Source organism: Xenopus laevis, chromosome 2S (assembly GCF_017654675.1).
Source record: "Xenopus laevis strain J_2021 chromosome 2S, Xenopus_laevis_v10.1, whole genome shotgun sequence".
Lineage (NCBI taxonomy): Eukaryota > Metazoa > Chordata > Amphibia > Anura > Pipidae > Xenopus > Xenopus laevis.
This window is the reverse complement of record NC_054374.1, coordinates 68690064-68708374: the sequence shown is the minus strand read 5'-3', so window position 1 is coordinate 68708374 and position 18311 is coordinate 68690064. Positions and strand designations below refer to the sequence as shown.

The 18311-nt window shown below is 40.8% G+C and overlaps 1 protein-coding gene across 5 annotated transcripts; it reads left to right on the top strand.

Annotated features, from left to right (window-relative positions):
• The first annotated feature begins 365 nt into the window (after nucleotides 1-365).
• Nucleotides 366-8006, top strand: rcc1.S (regulator of chromosome condensation 1 S homeolog). 5 transcript variants are annotated; one of them, NM_001091915.1, is given in 10 exon segments: nucleotides 366-450; nucleotides 2253-2339; nucleotides 2955-3142; nucleotides 3223-3402; nucleotides 4370-4466; nucleotides 4551-4673; nucleotides 5689-5841; nucleotides 6679-6798; nucleotides 6917-7069; nucleotides 7153-8006. In NM_001091915.1, coding segments are annotated over 9 exon segments (1263 nt in total). In that variant the 5' UTR covers nucleotides 366-450; nucleotides 2253-2260; the 3' UTR covers nucleotides 7323-8006.
• The last annotated feature ends 10305 nt before the right edge of the window (nucleotides 8007-18311 follow it).

The following is an 18311-nucleotide window of genomic DNA, read 5'->3' as shown; positions in this document are numbered from 1 at the left end:
TATCACACGGACCCTTTAGTTATAAATTAATCTAAAGCACTCTGTAATATATTGCATACAAAAAGGATCATGGGTTTTACCTAAAGTAGCTTTAAGTAGGACCAGCAAGGTCTGAAAAAATCACATTGTCACACTGATGTAATGGTGTTAGCCAATGAATTGTCATTGTCATTATATGATATTGGGGATTAGCGAGTCCCAGCAACTGTCCGAATAGGCGGATAATTTAATGCGTACAATTGAAGGAATAAAAAGCTCCGTTCCTTGGAATTCTTAGTTCTACTTAAACCTAACCCAGACAGACCACGTTTATTTCCTACAGGCGAAGGGCCGTGCCTTACGGCTACCCTTCCACTGTGCTTTTCGGGTAAGACGTCACAGATGCGCCGCACGTGTGAAGAAGTTGCTTAAAGGAGCTGAGCGCGGTTAATTTTGTAATCATGAGAACAGGTGAGGTTCTGGGGGGGAAACAACGTAGCAGCTTGTAACCTTACGCCATGTAAACAGTGTATATTGATTGAATGTTGTCTTGGGTGTGATAAACAGAATCTATCTGGGTCAGCTGAAGGGCTTAGGGGCGTTTGCATAACTTGCTGACATCTTTAGCAGAAGGTGAATATGCTTTATTATTGCTTGACCATTTTGACGCATTTTAAGACACATCTATATCGTTTATTGGCTGTATTGGTAGTTTGTTTACTTTTCTATGAGGAGGTTAATGCTCTTGAAGATTAGGGGTCAGAACACATTGCTTTATATTTATGTGAATGAGTAGGTACCAACTGTGTAGCCTTGGAGTGGTGTAGTTATTGGGTTTCCCACCAGTTTGTCATTTTTCTACGTGTCCCCAGTTTTAAAAGTTTTAGGAAAACAACACCCCCAAAATGAAGACTTCACCAACAGCGTATAGCCTGTTCAGTGGCATATCAAAGAATCTGGAATATATATATATATATATATTTAAGTAAATATTGCCCTTTTACATCGCAACACCATTTTGTGATGGTCTCTGTGCTCCCTCAGAGAGGACCTGACCAGAAATGAGTCCTTAAGGGTGGTGGCACACGAGGCTATTGGGGGAGATTAGTCGCACAGCGAGAAATCACCTCTCCCCTAAATGCCTTCCTGCCGGTAAGAATGTGAATCACCAGCGGTTTGACACTCGGAATGTTTCCTTTTCAGAAGTCTTCTGAAGATGCCTCACAAGGAAACTTCAGGTGACTTAGGAAAGCCGAAACAATCGGAGTGCCACCCTGCAGGCGTTTTTCATTCTAGCTGGCGGGAAGGAGAGATTAGTCGCCCGAAGAAGAGCCGATTTGTACCCTCATGTGCCACCACCCTAAATGGAAATGAAAGAAATTTGGAAGCAAAAGACAGAACTCTGTATGATTTGTTTGTGTGCACCATGACTGGTAGGATCTCCCCTAAGGGGGTGGTCCTTAGTTCTTAAAATAACATTTTTTTAATTTAGGATCACCCAATGGCACGTACTACTAAACAAAAATTATTATGAAAATGGCTTACTTACGCAATATATTAGAGACCTGCATTGTTTGGGAGGTATAGTTTTCCTTTATGCCAAGGTTAGGTCCAGGAAGGAAGGGTAACCACAATTCAAGGTTCCTGGTGGCCGGGTGCTCACCATTGGAAATATAGTTCCATAGTAGAAAGCACTCGCGACACACCAATTAATGAAAATTACATAGTTGAAAATGTATTATTCCATATTGACGTCAAGATGTGAATATGGCAAAATAAAATTTCAACTACATTTTTTGCATCAATTGGTGTGCCATGAGTGATTTCTACATGCAATTAATAAATATAAATTAAAAAAAAAAATACACACACAATAATCTGTAGCTTCCACAGAATAAACTAGGGGACATGTGTTATCATGGGATTAGTTAGTGGGATTAGTTAGTAGCTGCCGATGCTTTGCAACCTACAGGAAGGTAGTCCGTTATTTCGAGCAGTTGAGCAATCTAAATTTTTGCCTTTTCATTTTTTTAATTTAGTACCTGTATGCAGATTTAGTCCTGCCTCATTATCTTATGATATTTCAAGAATTATTTGGAACCCTTTAAGGGGCTGCATACCCTTGAAGGGCTCCCATTAGGAAGATTTTGCTTAGTATTTTAATTGTAAACAAGATGAGTGCACTGTTTCTAAATGTGACCATATTTAATCAGGAGTAAGAATAAGTTCTGCTTACTGATATTATGTTTTTTTTTTGTTTGTTTGTTTTTAAGACTGCACTATGAAAAGCAAAAAGAGTTTGAAGAGAGCTATTGCAGCTGAAGAAAGCAATGGAACTTCCGATGTTAAGAAAACAAAAGGTTAGTCGTTAATTGGTCCAGTATATAAACCCACATGGAATGTGTTTTCATGTAAAATATGGATTCATTTGGAAAGAATATGAGGAGCAATGTTTATAATATACTTTTTAATATGTTTGTAAATCCCATCCAAATCCCATTATTTTGTATTTAGTTACGTCCTTGTCAGTTTGCTTCGATTTGAATATACAAAATATGGTTTGTATCGAGTTCTGTATTAGGCCAATTACTCACCAAGAACCGGATCGTGTGAAATTGTCCTCTTTAGTTACTCAATGCTTTAAAGTCACATATTTGAGGGTTAGGATTCGGTCAGGCTGAGTAGTAAGGATTGCACAAATTCCAAATTTTTGAAATGTTTATATTTGATAAATATGTTCTTCTGTTTTGAAATCAGGACAGTGCCAGCATCCCTGCTTATGTGTAAATAATGCATTAGTGCGTTTATTTTTGTAGAGGAGCAAACACGTTGTTTCTGATGGCTATTAGTGGAAACTTAGCAGGTTGTTAGGATAAGCCACATGTAATATTGTGAGACATGCTAGCACCCCCTTAACAAATTAGTGCATATTCTGCTTAGAGGTACAACTTTTCCTTTTATGTCTCTGCCAATAGTCACTCATCCATCACATGGCATAGTTAGCGGCCAGGTATTAACCCTTGGACAGGGAGATGTAGGGCAGCTGGGGCTTGGAGAAGATGTGATGGAGAGGAAAAAACCTGCCCTGGTTACCCTTCCTGAGGACATAGTACAAGCAGCAGCTGGGGGAATGCACACTGTTTGCCTTGGAGCTTCTGGAAGTGTGAGTATTTGAACAACAAATGTGTATTATTGATGCTTTATTTTTTTTTACTAACCTTCCTTTTGTTTTCCCTCCATCAGATATACACCTTTGGGTGCAATGATGAGGGTGCACTGGGTCGTGATACCTCTGAGGAAGGATCAGAAATGCAGCCTGACAAGGTGGAGCTTGTAGAAAAAGTGGTGCAGGTGTCTGCAGGAGACAGTCATACAGCTGCTTTGACAGAAGATGGCAGAGTGTTTGTCTTTGGATCATTTAGGGTACGGAAAGATCATTGTGGTGAATTTTGTCAGAAGCACTGTTTAATTGCAGACTGGCACTCTGCATTTTTTCTACCAGATAAAAATACTGCTACAGTGGATCTTATAGTAAGCTTTATATACGTTTATTTCCCATAGTATACTGAGGACTTTTAAGTGAGGAAGATGAATAAATTGGCCCCAATCATCTTGTCACTTTTTCTCTTTGCATGTACGCACAAGCAGCTATTATCCTTGATACACACAAGTACAGCCAGTGTTGACTTTAAACTTCCACCCAATAAACCCTTTAGACTCAATGTAGAATGAACCATTTTGACAGTAGCAGTGACACCAGTAGAATACCATATACTTTATTGTCCTATTACAAGCTCTTTCTAATATTTGTAAAAGTTGCTAAGTTTATGTAGAAAAAAGGTGCTTAAAACTATTCAAAAACTTTTTTGTTCTCCTTTCAAAGTTGTTTTCAGATTGTTCACCATAAACAAACCCTTTTTTTCAATAGCTTTCCATCTTTACCATTTTCCCCAAATGAAAGTTTAATATTCTTGTCTCTAGTGTTTGTCTTTCAGTCCCCCAAGAGCTGCTTTAGAAGGTGAAAAATGAAACCTTGCACTTCAATATTTGAGAAACTGTCAAATAGTTATTGGAAAAAATCATTATTTTTGGTGAACAATCAAACTAGTGAGCGGTAAAAACGTGTTCGAACCCTTTAAGCAGGATGATTTCATGTAGGTCTTCTTAAATAGATCAGCTGTTGAACCTTGGTCTAAAAGTGAACGAGGTAGGATTTCCTCATTTTTAAACTAGACCCATACAAAAAAATGCTACTTGGAATTGGTTTACATACAATTGTGCTTAACTGAGACAACTTAAACACATTGTTGCAGCCAGAAACACTGCTTCTGCTGTTCTGAATTAATTCCCTGCTCTCCTGCAATAACTTTTTTTTATTTTTTTTCTGTAGGATAATAATGGTGTTATTGGATTACTGGAACCTATGAAGAAAAGCATGGTGCCTGTTCAAGTGCAAATAAATGCACCAGTAATGAAAATCGCCTCTGGTAAGTGGGAATATGGGTGTGTGAAAATTTCATTAAAATCCCATGGCTGTCTTTCTTAAACCTTTCTTCCCGTTCCCACGCCAGGTAATGATCATCTTGTATTGCTTACGGTGGATGGTGACCTATACACATCAGGATGCGGAGAGCAGGGTCAGCTGGGACGAGTTCCAGAGAGATTCACCAATCGGGGAGGGCGCAAAGGGCTAGGTGAGTGACCATGTTCTTTCTGGCTTTTAGACCAAATTAATTTAAACCAAAGTTTTAATCATAAGGACAAATGGAAAACCCTGTAGCTTTGTCTTCTGATATCTCTTGTTTAAGCTTTCATCATGGGCTGCTGTTTACGTAACTTGTAATTAGGGTTGCCACCTTTTCCAGAAAAAAATACCGGCCTTCCTATATATTTATCTTTTTTACCCTATTAACATTGGGAACAACCATCATTTTTTACCAGCCAGGCCGGTAAAATACCTGCCGGGTGGCAACCCTACTTGAATGAGGGCATTATGCATCTTTACTAAATACTAATAATGTATGACAAAGCGAGGGATAAAGCTGCTTCCTATATGCTGCAGGGTTTTAGCAATGAAGGAATTTCTGTATTAGTAAATAACTATATGCTAGCTAGGCCATACCTCTAAAGCCAAATTAATTGTCAATTAATTTACTGCACAAGCAGACATGGCTAATGGGCAGTTAATTTTCAATACCTAACTTAAAAATTCCACCTTTACCTGTTTAGATAAAATGTATGAGATTTTGTATTTAGTTATTTGTATTTTTTAAAAAGCTTAAATGCAGTGTTGTGGAGTTTTTATTTAAGCGACTGGTCAGGGTTGGGTATTTGTTGTGGCAGATTATGTAGAAAGGAGCGTGCCAGGCTTTTGGATATAAACGTTTAAATCTCAAAGTATGCTTTAAAGTTTAATATGCCGGTCATTTACGTGGTCTGTGACTGAATTGAAATTAAAATATCTAAAAGCTGGCCTGGAAAGGCCTTATATGGGGTTGCTTTGTAACCTCAATTTAAAATGTTAAGATTAGTAAACAATGTGTTACTTGGATGCAATGTGGTAACTAATGCATAGAGGAATACAGGATAGAATATCTTCACTGAAAGTACTGATGTTTTGTTGCTTATGGGGTGTCTTTATAATGTTTTTGACTATGTATTTACTAGAAATTAAACTAAATTTAATTGTTGTTTTTCTTCCCCCTGCAGAAAGACTGTTAGTTCCACAATGTATTCACCTGAAGGCAAAGGGAAGCGGGCGTGTGCATTTCCAGGATGTGTTTTGTGGGGCATACTTCACCTTTGCAGTGTCCCAAGAAGGCCATGTATATGGCTTTGGTCTTTCAAATTACCATCAGCTTGGTGAGAAGAGGCTTCCAATAAAATAAATCCTTTACAACTAATAATTGTTATGTTTCTTAGAATTAGCTATTTTATAACATATTGTAGATTCACTTAATGGTGAACCGCTTTTTTTTATGTTCCTGCCTCTAGTGTTTCAGTCTGACTGCTCAGTGATCACAGATTCTGAATTGTTACAATTTGCTACATTATTTGATAAATTTCTCTGCCACATCTGTGGAATATGTGCAACTATTAGAACTGGTAAAACTCCTGTTTGCTTCAGAAACACTACTATAGTTCATATAAACAAGCTGCTGTTACAATGGATGACATTGAAAAAAGGCTATATGGCACAGGTTAAAGAGTGGGCAACAGATAAAATTATGTTCTACATCGCGTGTCTGCTGTGTAGCTTGAGCCTTTTCTCCTTTGAATTGCTGCCCCATGGCTACACAGCAGCTTGTATATAAAACAATTGTAGTGTTACTGAAGCAAACACAGCTGTTTTACCAGTGCAGGGTAACACCGCATTATATTTTTATTACTTTAAAACACTTTTTTTTGATGTTACTGTTCCTTTAATGAAACTCAAGGATTCTGCCCAGAGAAAATATGAGAAATGTATAAACTAATTTAAAAGATATCATTCAGAACAATTTAGAGTTGGTTATCTCTCCCGCCCAGGCATGCTTAAGAAAGACATATGAAGGGGAAATCTGGAACTTTAATCTTCATTATTAGTAAAATGGTCACAAATGAAACAATCTGAAAACAACTGAACTGTGTTGGAATGTGAGCAACCCCTTTAAAAGAAAAGGGTAACGTTATTGTATTAAATACTTGTTTCAATCTTAGGAACAAAAACGACTCAATCCTGCTATGCACCGCAAAACTTAACCTCCTTTAAAAACTCCACTAAGTCCTGGGTCGGATTCTCTGGAGGGCAACATCACACCATTTGTGTGGATTCTGAAGGTAAATGTTTCGTATAAATAAAAAACAAACAATTGTCAACTTTGCAAAAAAATTTTTTGGGCCACAGCATTCATGTGTTCTAAAACACTTGCTTTTCTTTTTTCTTTTTTTAAATTAGGGAAGGCTTATAGTCTGGGCCGTGCAGAATATGGCAGACTTGGTCTTGGAGAAAATGCAGAAGAACAGAATGAGCCCACCCCAGTTCCTAACCTGCCGAAGATTAAATCTGTAGCATGTGGAGCATCTGTCAGCTATGCTGTGTCTACTGATGGTTAGTGCATTTTTTACCACTTTGCTCTTTATTTCCTACTTTTTTTCTTGTGCTCACCTTATTTCACTTTGACTGTTTCTTAGGTGGTGTGTTTGCCTGGGGCATGGGTACAAACCTGCAGCTAGGTACTGGTGAAGAAGAGGATGTCTGGAGTCCCGAGCAGATGACTGGGAAACAACTTGAAGACCGGGAGGTTCTGTCTATATCCGGTGGAGGTCAGCACACTGTCCTTTTAGTGAGGAAAAGAAGCTGACCACATCTACCTGCCAATAACACTTATCAACCAAGTCAGCATGTGTGGAGTGTAGCATCATTGCCGCAATCCTCTCTTTTGCACAACATAGAAACATTTTAATAAGTCCATAATAAATAACAACTTTTGTGGAGCTGTCCCTTCTGGCACCATTTTGTTCCTGTGTGTCATCCAACATAACCAAAAATGTTTCTGACTTTACCCTCTGCATGACTCTTGTTTTATTTCTGAGTCTGTTGCTTTTAAGTCTTAAATTTTTTTTTTTTTTTTGTGGAACCATCTCGCCCTCTTCTGGAGGTTTGACTTTTAGCTTCTTTCTCAAGATCTACTTTTTCTGTTTGGTGAGCATTGAACTTACATCTGTAAAAAATGAATTTGCAGGCCAAGCACTCCTGCTTTTATCTCTTCCCCTTTCTCGCTGGCTCACTCCCTTTCCCCAACCTCTATCTGGGGCTTATTATAACTGTTAGATAATGATTTTATTTTTAAAAACCCTCTCCCATTACAAACAAATTGCATATTTATTTTGAATTGAGCTGTGATTTTCTGTACAGACAGACATGTATTACTCTGGGAAATTTTTCTGGTTCTTGTAAACAATAGAGCAAATCTATTTTGATTTTATGGGGACATAAAACACATTTTATCTGTTTTTGGAATAAATTTGTTTTTCATAAAATTTAATTTTACGTTTTGTCCTCTGTTACATTCTAGAAGGACAGTGTATGCTAAGATATTTCACATGCCTCACTCAATTCTACAACTTTGCAGCTCTAGGGTAGTGGCTTTTAGATGAAGCACAGCCGTACTGCTCATGCTGCAGTTGTTCATTAACAAAGGTAATTGTTTCTTGACAGTCTTGATATAATCATTATTAGATTCTCACTTTTTTATTTATTATTTTCTCTGTCCTATGCTGATTGTCCAGATTATTGTAGATGTTGCTAATGTTTGGGTCTGTTTTCTACCTTTGCACCTGGGATTTTTATCATTACAAAGTGTTTCTCATTGGATTGAATGGAAGAGCTACCCTGGATATTCTCACCTTCTATTCTATGCAAATTGCTTGGCATAGGACAAACTTATTCTGGTCATATACTTTCCTGTGTACCAAAAATGACACGATTAATAGAGATAGTGTGGGTTTTGCCACTTGTAAAATAAATTACGACTCAAGAACATCACGTGCGGTTTTCCCCAAAGTAACAGACTTATCTTAATGTATCCAGTCAGTGACGTTCTTTGCATCAGTTTAACCATTCTATTACCTGAATAACTGAATTGGCAGATTGATGCCCACCTCCCAGCAAGGCATTCTATGACGTTCTTGGGTAAGCCCAGTGTTAATCCCCTCTCCTTCCTTCTCCCCAGTGTACCAAATACATTTTTATTTTTTGCAGAGGTTTAAGCCATACCCTTCAGTGGTCATAAGTGACAATGCATGTATGGGTTGCTTGTTCACCAGTTACACTAACCGTGTCAATTGAATGCAAGGGCATGATCAATTGTTCCAGGGGTGTTTTTATTGACATGGCATAATTGAGACCCGTCTGTGACACGATAAATCCAAGCGGACCAAAGTAGTAGTATGCTGCAGATATTCTGACTTGCCCTCTTTGTGATGCATTTGTTCTTTGATTTCAGGATAAAACAGTTAGAATTGTTTGTATAATTTAAATCATCAGCTCACTATACCTTCTGCAAAATCTCCCCTATCTCCACTGAAGTTCTAGCTGAGGCAGGCATCTTGGATTTCACTCGCTCATCCTACCTAAATCTTCCCAGCCAACTGTAGCTCTGAAATCTCGAACATGCTCAGTTGAAATCAGGACTGGAACTAGGGGTAGGCAGAAGAGACACCTGCCTAGGGCGCAAAGACGTGGGGACTCTGGGCAGGTAACTGTTCAAAAGTCTTCTGCCTACCCTTAGTCCGGTTGGCTGGCTGCCCTTCCCTCCCCCGCCGTCACTCCCCCATACCTTCTGCCCTTCCTTCCCAAAATAAAAATGGCGACAACGTCACATAACGAGGAACCAAAAGGCAATATAAGAGAGTCCTTACTTTGGCTTTCATTTTAACAAATCACGGCTGAGCTTTGGAGATGACAGTAAGCACTCAGACCAATGAGATTTCAGGAGGTGTGGCTGAATGTTAGCGTGCTGCATATGGAGGTGAAGCTGTAAGTTTTTCAGGGTAACTATCAGCGCTGCCATAATTAGTCACTGTATTAAAGTGCAGGAATTCCTTCAGTCGCTTAGGGGCAGATTCACTAAGGGTCGAATTTCGAAGTAAAAAATACTTCGAAATTCGACCCTCGAATTGAAATCCTTCGACTTCGAATATCGAAGTCGAAGGATTTAGCGCTAAACGTTCGTTCGATCGATCGAAGGATTTTTCATTCGATCGAACGATTAAATCCTTCGAATCGAACGATTCGAAGGATTTTAATCCAACGATCGAAGGAAAATCCTTCGATCAAAAAAAGTTTAGCAAGCCTATGGGGACCTTCCCCATAGGCTAACATTGACTTCGGTAGGTTTTATCTGCCGAAGTAGGGGGTCGAAGTTTTTTTTAAAGGGAAAGTACTTCGACTATCGAATGGTCGAATAGTCGAACGATTTTTCGTTCGAAACGTTCGAGTCGAAGTCGAAGGCCGTAGTCGAAGGTCGAAGTAGCCCATTCGATGGTCGAAGTACCCAAAAAATACTTCGAAATTCGAAGTATTTTTCATTCGAATCCTTCACTCGAGCTTAGTGAATCGGCCCCTTAGTGTTTGTACCTGTCCGGTCTGGTGTTGCCTGACATCATAGTTTTGCCTTGGGCGTCTTAGTTGATTATGAAAGCTTCACATCACTTTTTTAGGGTATGTGGGTGTCTTATGGTCATGTGGGGTGCTGGCAGCCATTCTTATTGCTTTCAGGTTCATGCACATTTATAGCACAGTCATGACTGAGTAATAATACCATGTTAGCTGTGGATGCTGCCGTTTGAAGGGGAACTCCATTCAAAATTTAGGGTTCGGGGGGGGGGCGTTGGTAGCCAACGGAGTGCCTACGGCACCCAGTTGGATTGGCCCGGCCCTGGCTGAAATTCCTTGTTGCTTATCAACCCTTCTAAGCTATTTTCAAATCAGCCAAACCTCTGTGTTGGCTGCTGTTCAGTAGTGCTGCCACCTGCTGGAAGTTAGTGTGCCCTTCATTTGCATAATAACATCACCAGCAGGGGACAAGATAGGGAAATCTCGTTATACTTTTAGTGGAAGAGTTAACTAAAGCTAGGCATTCTGGGTAGAATACTCAAAGCAGTGCTACAATCTGAGTATGCTCCGGAAATTTGCATATTATAGTCTCTGATATAGTCTCAGTATGGACTCCCTCAGTGAAAGAACCCATTTGACAAAGTAAGGGATTTTTTTAAAACCTGCAGTTTTTTTCAAAAAACTATATATGTATTTTGATAAAACGTGTTTATGTTGTACTGGTCAGATTGTTAATGTGTTTGATTTTGGCTGTGATAGGTGCCCTTTAATGTTTTCATGATTTTCTAGTAGGTATGAAGATCCAGATTACTGAAAGATCATTTATCTGGAAAACCCCCAGGTCCCATACCTGTAATACAATACTACACTCCGTTAGACTGCAGACAACCAATCAGATTTTGACTATAGACCAATCCACCCCTGAGCTATTCTATTAACATTCAAAGCAATTTATTGGTTTTAGGCTAACCACTGGCTTTCTTCTATTTAGTGGCTGTGGAAAATGCACATGGATCTATACAAATCAGGAGATCTTCCTTTACTATTAACCAAATGCTCAAAAATACCAACAAAATCTGTCCTTTAAGTCAGTGACAGTCGAGTGTGAGCTCTGCGCATAGTCCTATCCTAAGTATAATTGTGGACCCAGTTGTCTACAGATTAAAAAGAGAAGTATTTTCAGGGTTTGGTGCGCTGATGACCGATATGTTCCTTCCCCAGTTCAAAACAATTTCTTGGTTGAGTGCCTATTGCGGAATTCCAGGCCGCATATAGATGAGGAAGCCGGTATTCAATTATACCCTCTCATTGCAGATAGTGCCCTGGCTGCAGTTGAATTCAGGACCCCAGAGCTGTGAGGCAGCAATGCTAAGTATAAATGCAGTCCAGAGAGGACTCAACTCAACCAAGAAATTGTTTTGAACTGGGGAAGGAACGCATCGGTCATCAGCGCACCAAACCCTGAAAATAAAGTCTGTCCTTACTGTACCTTACCAATTAAGAAAAGCTAGCCGCCTAGTAAAAATACCTTGTACTCTGCTTTGGGAGTATGTTTTTTGTATCCATTTTAAACCATCCTCTGACCCTGCAGATATAATTCTGTATCTGTAGTGTTACATTTCTTCACATATTTAATGAGCAAAACTTACGTTGGTGAAACCCAACAAAGGCCATTCAGCAGCAAACTCATGCGTGTTCATTAAAATGATTAGCATAAACATCTAGGGCATTTTTCCCAAGCAACACATTCTGCCAAGGTTATACAGCTAGACAAAGGTGGAGTAGAGTATTTACAGTTTGCTGTTGGTTCATGAAGGCCCAAGCTATTAATGTTAGCCGTGCATGAAAGGATACATGCTGCAAATTGTAGTATGCACGAGTTTTTATGTGCATTTTAAATACACAGGCATTTACAATGTCTGTTTATTCTCTGACTCACAGGCAAATTTACTTTGGTTACTGAAGTGGCTAACACTGGCGAAAATTCGCCAGCATTGCGTCATTTTGCCACTTCGCCGATTTATTAACAGTTGCTGGCGTAAATTTGCTAGCGAAGGAGACTGTATCGCTACTTCGCACTCTTAACACCAAGCAAATTTTCGCAGTGGCGAATGGACGTAATTACACTAATTCACTAAGATGTGGATTTTCCTGAACGTTGCCTCTTGCGCCAGACTTGCCTTCACCACCTAAGACCAGGCGAAGTGCAATAGAGTAGATATGAGTTCCTCAAAAAATTGTTGAAAATTTTCCCAAAAAACGCTGGCGTCTTTTCCTTTTTACTGGGTGATAGGCTGAAAAAGATCGAAATTTCCCCCGCTACATTTGATAACATATGGCGCCTAAACTAAACTGTGGGCACATGTGTAGGGCATTATAACAACTTTATATAATATTATTAAGGTTCCCTGGCCTTGTGTAGTGTAAAGTAGTTGCTGCAGCATATACGGCCATTAACTGCATGCCGTATGCAAATTAGCCAATGTTAGCGTAACTTCGTACTGCTGATCGTATTTTCGCTAGCGCAACTTTGCAAGCGTTCAGTACTCTGTGCGCAACTTTGGATCTTCGTGTATTAGCGTTGTACAGGCAAATTTGTGCCTGGCGAAGTGTAGCGATGCGCGCGAAGCCAGCGCTGGCGAATTTTCGAAGGTAAGTAAATTTGCCCCACAGAATGTCTTAATTGCCATGATATGTTATGTACTCCCTGTCTCTATGCCAATTCAGTAACACGATTCCCTGGACTTTATCTGTTTCGGGATATAAAGCCCTTGGTTGGCAATAGTGTATCCAGGCACCATCTTATCTGTAGCAAGAACTTGTATGATTGGCCTTGTCTGCCGTTAGCTTTAATGTTGTTTTTCTGCAAAATGCACGTGTTGTGGCCTTCAGCTTTTCATGGCCTCAATGTACTTATGTTTCCTACCAGGCACGTAATGTATTTCTTAATAGTGCTAGACACAGAATGCTGTGGTAGGACACCGTTTTTGCTGTGGTAGGTTAATGCCTGCATGACTTTTTTTTTTTTTTTTTTTTTTTTTTTTTATAGGATGAATTTGGTTTTCATGGCAATAATATATTTTTTAAAATATACATGGTCTCCTGTATGTACCAGCTCAGTATGTTAGTGTCCAGACTGAACAGAAGTGTGTGTTTGGCCCTGTGACTACTTTTGATGTAATGGCTTAAAAGTATAAATCATTGTACAAAATGTGCTCGCTATGTTTTTCCATTGGCTTTGTGTTAAGGGATGGACACTTCGTTTGGCCTGGCATATACCTGTTTCTGTGAGTTATGGCTAGTTTCTCAATCCTTTCGTGGAATGTGCGAGGCCTCAATTCTAAATTTAAGAGGAGCCTTATGTTCAACTATCTGAAAAAATACCCCCCGTCCATCCTTCTTCTCCAGGAGACGCACCTTACTGGGCAAAAAATTTTGGCATTAAAAAAAGCCATGGGTGGGTTGGCATTTCCACTCTACATTCTCCTCGCACTCGAGGGGGGGTCTCTATATTAATCAGGAAAAGTTTACCTTTTGAGCTCTTTAAGCTCCACCTAGACCACTATGGCAGATTCCTAATACTCCATGGCCTTATTGCCAACAAACCCATCCTTTTAGTTAACATATATGTGCCGCCGCCATTCGCAGTGTCGATCCTGGACCTAATGGTGACTAAGCTTTCTGCATTCCCCCCCAGCCCTCTCTGTATCCTTGGGGATTTTAATTGCTGTTTAAATCCTTCTTTGGACAAACTAGGCCCCGACCCCCGCACTCTGACTAATCTCACCTCCTGGGCAGAGGCCCTGCACCTAACTGACCCCTGGAGATGGAAACACCCATCTCAAAGAGAATTCTCCTGTCACTCCCCAACCCACAAGACCTTTTCGAGAATTGATCTGGCCCTTGTCTCTATGGAACTCTTGCCCGTTATTGACCAGGTCAAGTATTTACCTCAGGCCCTCTCAGACCACTCCCCGTTACAACTCACCTTACGGTGGAACCCTGCGGCCACTGATAGACTGTGGCGGCTGAGCCCTCTTTGGCTCAAAAACAATACTGTGGCCGATGCTAATGCCCGAGGTTATGGGGATTATTGGACCTGTAATGCGGGTTCTGCCTCCCAGCAAACATTATGGGATGCTTCCAAAGCAGTTATGCGTGGTGCTCTCACGGGGGCCATATCACAAGCTAGAAATGCTACCCTAGAACGAGTCTCTGCTGCGGAATATGATCTCCAGCAAGCTCTCTCTATACACACCCAGGACCCTACCCCTGCTAATTACACTGATCTGTTGAAGGCTCAAAATACCCTTTCTCAGGCCTCTATTTCCCTCACCAGGAAAGCCCTTCTCTATCAGAATCAACGCATTTTTGACCAAAGCGACAAAAATAGTAAACTTCTGGCGTTTCTGGCCAAGCAACACTCTGCACCCTCGGCGGTCTCACGCATCGTACTAGACGATGGCTCAGTGGTCACGGAACCTAGGCTTATAACACAAGGATTCGCTACCTTTTACCAAAATCTCTACACCACCACGGCACTGTATTCCAAAGCCCAACTCCAGCATTTCTTGGATTCCATCCCCATAACATCGCTCTCCCCTAACGATCAAGCTTTTCTAGATGCACCTATTACTCCCCCAAGAGGTTAGGGAGGCCATTGCCTCACTACCCCCTAATAAGACGCCAGGACCGGATGGCCTCCCTCCCGACTGGTACAAGGCCCTCTCCGATCAAATATTTCCAAAATACCTTGACACTCTCCAGTCGGCTTTTGATAGTAACTCATTGCCCCCCTCATTCAATGAAGCCCTTATAGTAGTTATCCCCAAACCAGGTAAGGACACTACCCGATGCTCTTCCTACCGCCCTATTTCCCTGCTCAATACAGATGCCAAAATCTTAGCTAAAATACTTTCCTCCCGCCTTCAACGGGTGGTCCCAGACCTGATCCACCCTGACCAATCTGGCTTTATGCCTGGGCGCTCCACCAACATTAACCTTCGCAGACTGTTTACCAACCTACAAATCACTCATGTGGAGACAGGCACCAGAGTTGTAGCCTCCTTAGACTCTGCTAAGGCTTTTGATTCGGTGGAGTGGGACTTCTTGTGGGAGGTTTTGGCCCGATTTGGGTTCGGTCCCCGATGTTTAACTTGGGTTAAGCTCCTTTACAGGAATCCCACGGCGCGCGTTAGAGTCAATGGCCTCATATCGCCCCCTTTTACATTAACGAGAGGTACGAGACAGGGTTGCCCCCTTTCCCCAGCCCTATTTGCCCTTGCGATTGAACCTCTGCCGATACTGATCAGACAGTCCCCTCGGATAAAAGGCTTAACCTTCGGCACTTTACAAGAAAAAATCTCTCTATTTGCTGATGATCTTCTCATTTACCTGGCCGACCCTATTGACTCCCTTACCGCCCTTTTAGACCTGGTCGACCGATTTGGCTCTTTCTCTGGTTTGCGGGTGAATTGGGATAAGTCTGCTTTCACCCGGACCCGTACAACCCAAACTCGCAGTTACAGGCTCTCCTTGTAGCCTCATGGGAAGGTCTCCGACATTTTCCATACCGTTCTCTTAGGGATTACAGTCCCCTGCTAACTACTTTGACCACCCCTCACAAAGCTTGGCAGGTAGCCCTTAAAACTTTGGGCCATGCTCCTCCGCTGCTGTCCCCACACTTACCTTTGTGGGGTAACTCATACTTATCTCACTTCAGATACCTCCCGGATTTCATATTTTGGCCTAACAGGGACATTAAGTGCTTAAAAGATCTTCTTGATCCCCAGGTGTTTCCCACATATTGTGCTCTTCAGCGTAAGACCCACCCGACGCCACTTTTGTTATTTCAATACCTTCAGCTTCGACATGCTTTTTACTACCAATTTGGTACCCTTGCCCCCCAACAGTCCTCCCTGGCCATAGAAGAAACCCTCCATGACCCTAGCCCTTCCAAATTGGTGTCCCGGCTATACCACCGGCTACTACTATCTGGTCCTAAACCCTTCCTGATTACTCAAGAATGGTGGACTAATAAAATTACTGGTCTTACACAGGAGGACTGGGAGGAGGCGATAGATAATGTGTACGCCGGCCTTATCTCTCTTAAAGATAAGTTGATTCATTTTTTTTTTTTTTTTTTTTTTTGATTATTCTTGGTTTATTTTCTTCTCTTTTTCTGTTGTTTAATAGAAGTTGTAATAATTACCATATACTTACATAAGTTAATACTGTTGAAATACCTTTCAATGTATATCGCATATGAAACACGATATTGTGAAAACTGACGCAATGACAAAATTGTAATGTTGACATTTTATTCACGAAATAAAAAAAGATATGTTAAAAAAAAAGATAAGTTGATTCAGTATAAAATTTTACACCATGTGTATATAACCCCAGTACGTCTTAAGCAAATGGGCCGAATCCCCCTTGACATTTGTCCGAGGTGTCAGCAACCAGGTGCGGACTTCTTCCACCTATTATGGGAATGTCGACTGATTTTAAGCTTCTGGACGCGAGTGGTTAACTTTCTAGCTGATAACCTTGACTTCCCGAGGGTTATCACCCCGTCCGTTTGTCTGTTGGGGGTCTTAGAAGAACTGGTCCCGGCCAAATACCCCAGAATTGCCTTTCGTATCCTCCTTTTCTACGCAAAGAAAACAGTTGCAATGCACTGGATGGGCAACCTACCACGTTCTCTTAGAGCGTGGGTGCAACTAGTTAATAATGTCTTACCCCTTTACAAACTTACCTATGAATCCAGGGGCTCGCCTACGAAATTTGACAACATATGGGGCTCGTGGGCTGACATAGATCCGAACCTTCCTGACTGAATGGTAGCTGTGTTGACCGTCTGGGTCGTACTAGTGGTGGTTCCACCCATCCTGTATTCCCTGTAAGGTCCCTCGGGTGTTCGATTATCCCAGAAGTCCATTATTGTCTCATAGCGATGTTTATTTTATTGTGCTTGTAGTCGACTTGCACGTCAAGCCACTTTTTGTACCTATGTATAATCTATATGAAGCGGTCTGCTTGACTGTCTGTTCTGTGTGTATGTTTTGTGTTCAAAACTAAATAAAACTTACCTTTTAAAAAAAAAAAAAAAGTATAAATCATGTTCCTCTACTTATGTGAGTTACAGTTCCAACATGCTAGTTTTGCCAAACAAAAACATTTACATGTATTTACTTTGCTGCTAGGACAGTTTTATAACTGCATTGGAAAGGAATAAGTTTTTAGAGTGATTGGTTAATCACCTGCTGTAATTTGTGGGTATACATTGTTGACCCATATGATTGTACTGGTTGGTCAGGACAAAGAAAAAGATGATGATGCTGCTGGGATGATGAATATTACTTTGCCATTGATTAACAGTATGTTTGGGGGGGGAGGAAATCCCAGGCATAAAGGATTAGAAAAACCTGTCCCCCTCCAGATACTGTCCAGCACCTCCCTTGATGGGCCAAAGATTATCCATTCCTTTACTGGGTAATTGGAAGTGATCTAGAATTATGCTTTCTAAATTGTGAGACTTGCCAGTAAAGATGGTGAGGCTTAAGTGGACGCCATTCTCCCAACATGATTTATTTTACTGTTTTTGTTTTTTAAATTGGCTATTCACTGGCTGGCCCTTCATGGTCTACTACTGACCCATGGCTCAAACAGGTGACTACTCGAATTCTGGCCATCTGGATAACTGCTTCTAATTTATTTATTTAAGACTGACTGCCCAAACCATCTGAACTACATGAAGGGCAGCTGCAGCTCAATTTCCTCAGCTGCCAAAATATTGTGCAAGTGCTGACTTCAGCAGATATTTTAAGTTTGGACAAATCTCCAGTATAAATAGCCAAAAATGTAATTTCTAAAGGCTGGATGTGTAATATAATAACCAGAACACTACTTCCTGCTTTTCAGCTCTCGAACTTTGAGTTAGTCAGGGACTTATAGGGGGCCACATGGAACATAACTGAGTTTGCAATTGATCCTTAGCATGAAGGTCAGATTCAAAAGCATACGGTTATGATCCTTCTGCCCCCCCCCACCAGAGTCACTGATTGGTTAGCAGTCAGTAACCAGCAGTCTTCAAGTACTCTTCTGCAGGCTCTGCTATCTTCATATCCAGTTTAACCTTTTATGGGATGCTGTTCAAATTGCATGGCCTTTTATCTCCCTTCTTCTATATATAGCTGTATGTATTGTGGTTAGAAATATATAAAATAGACCA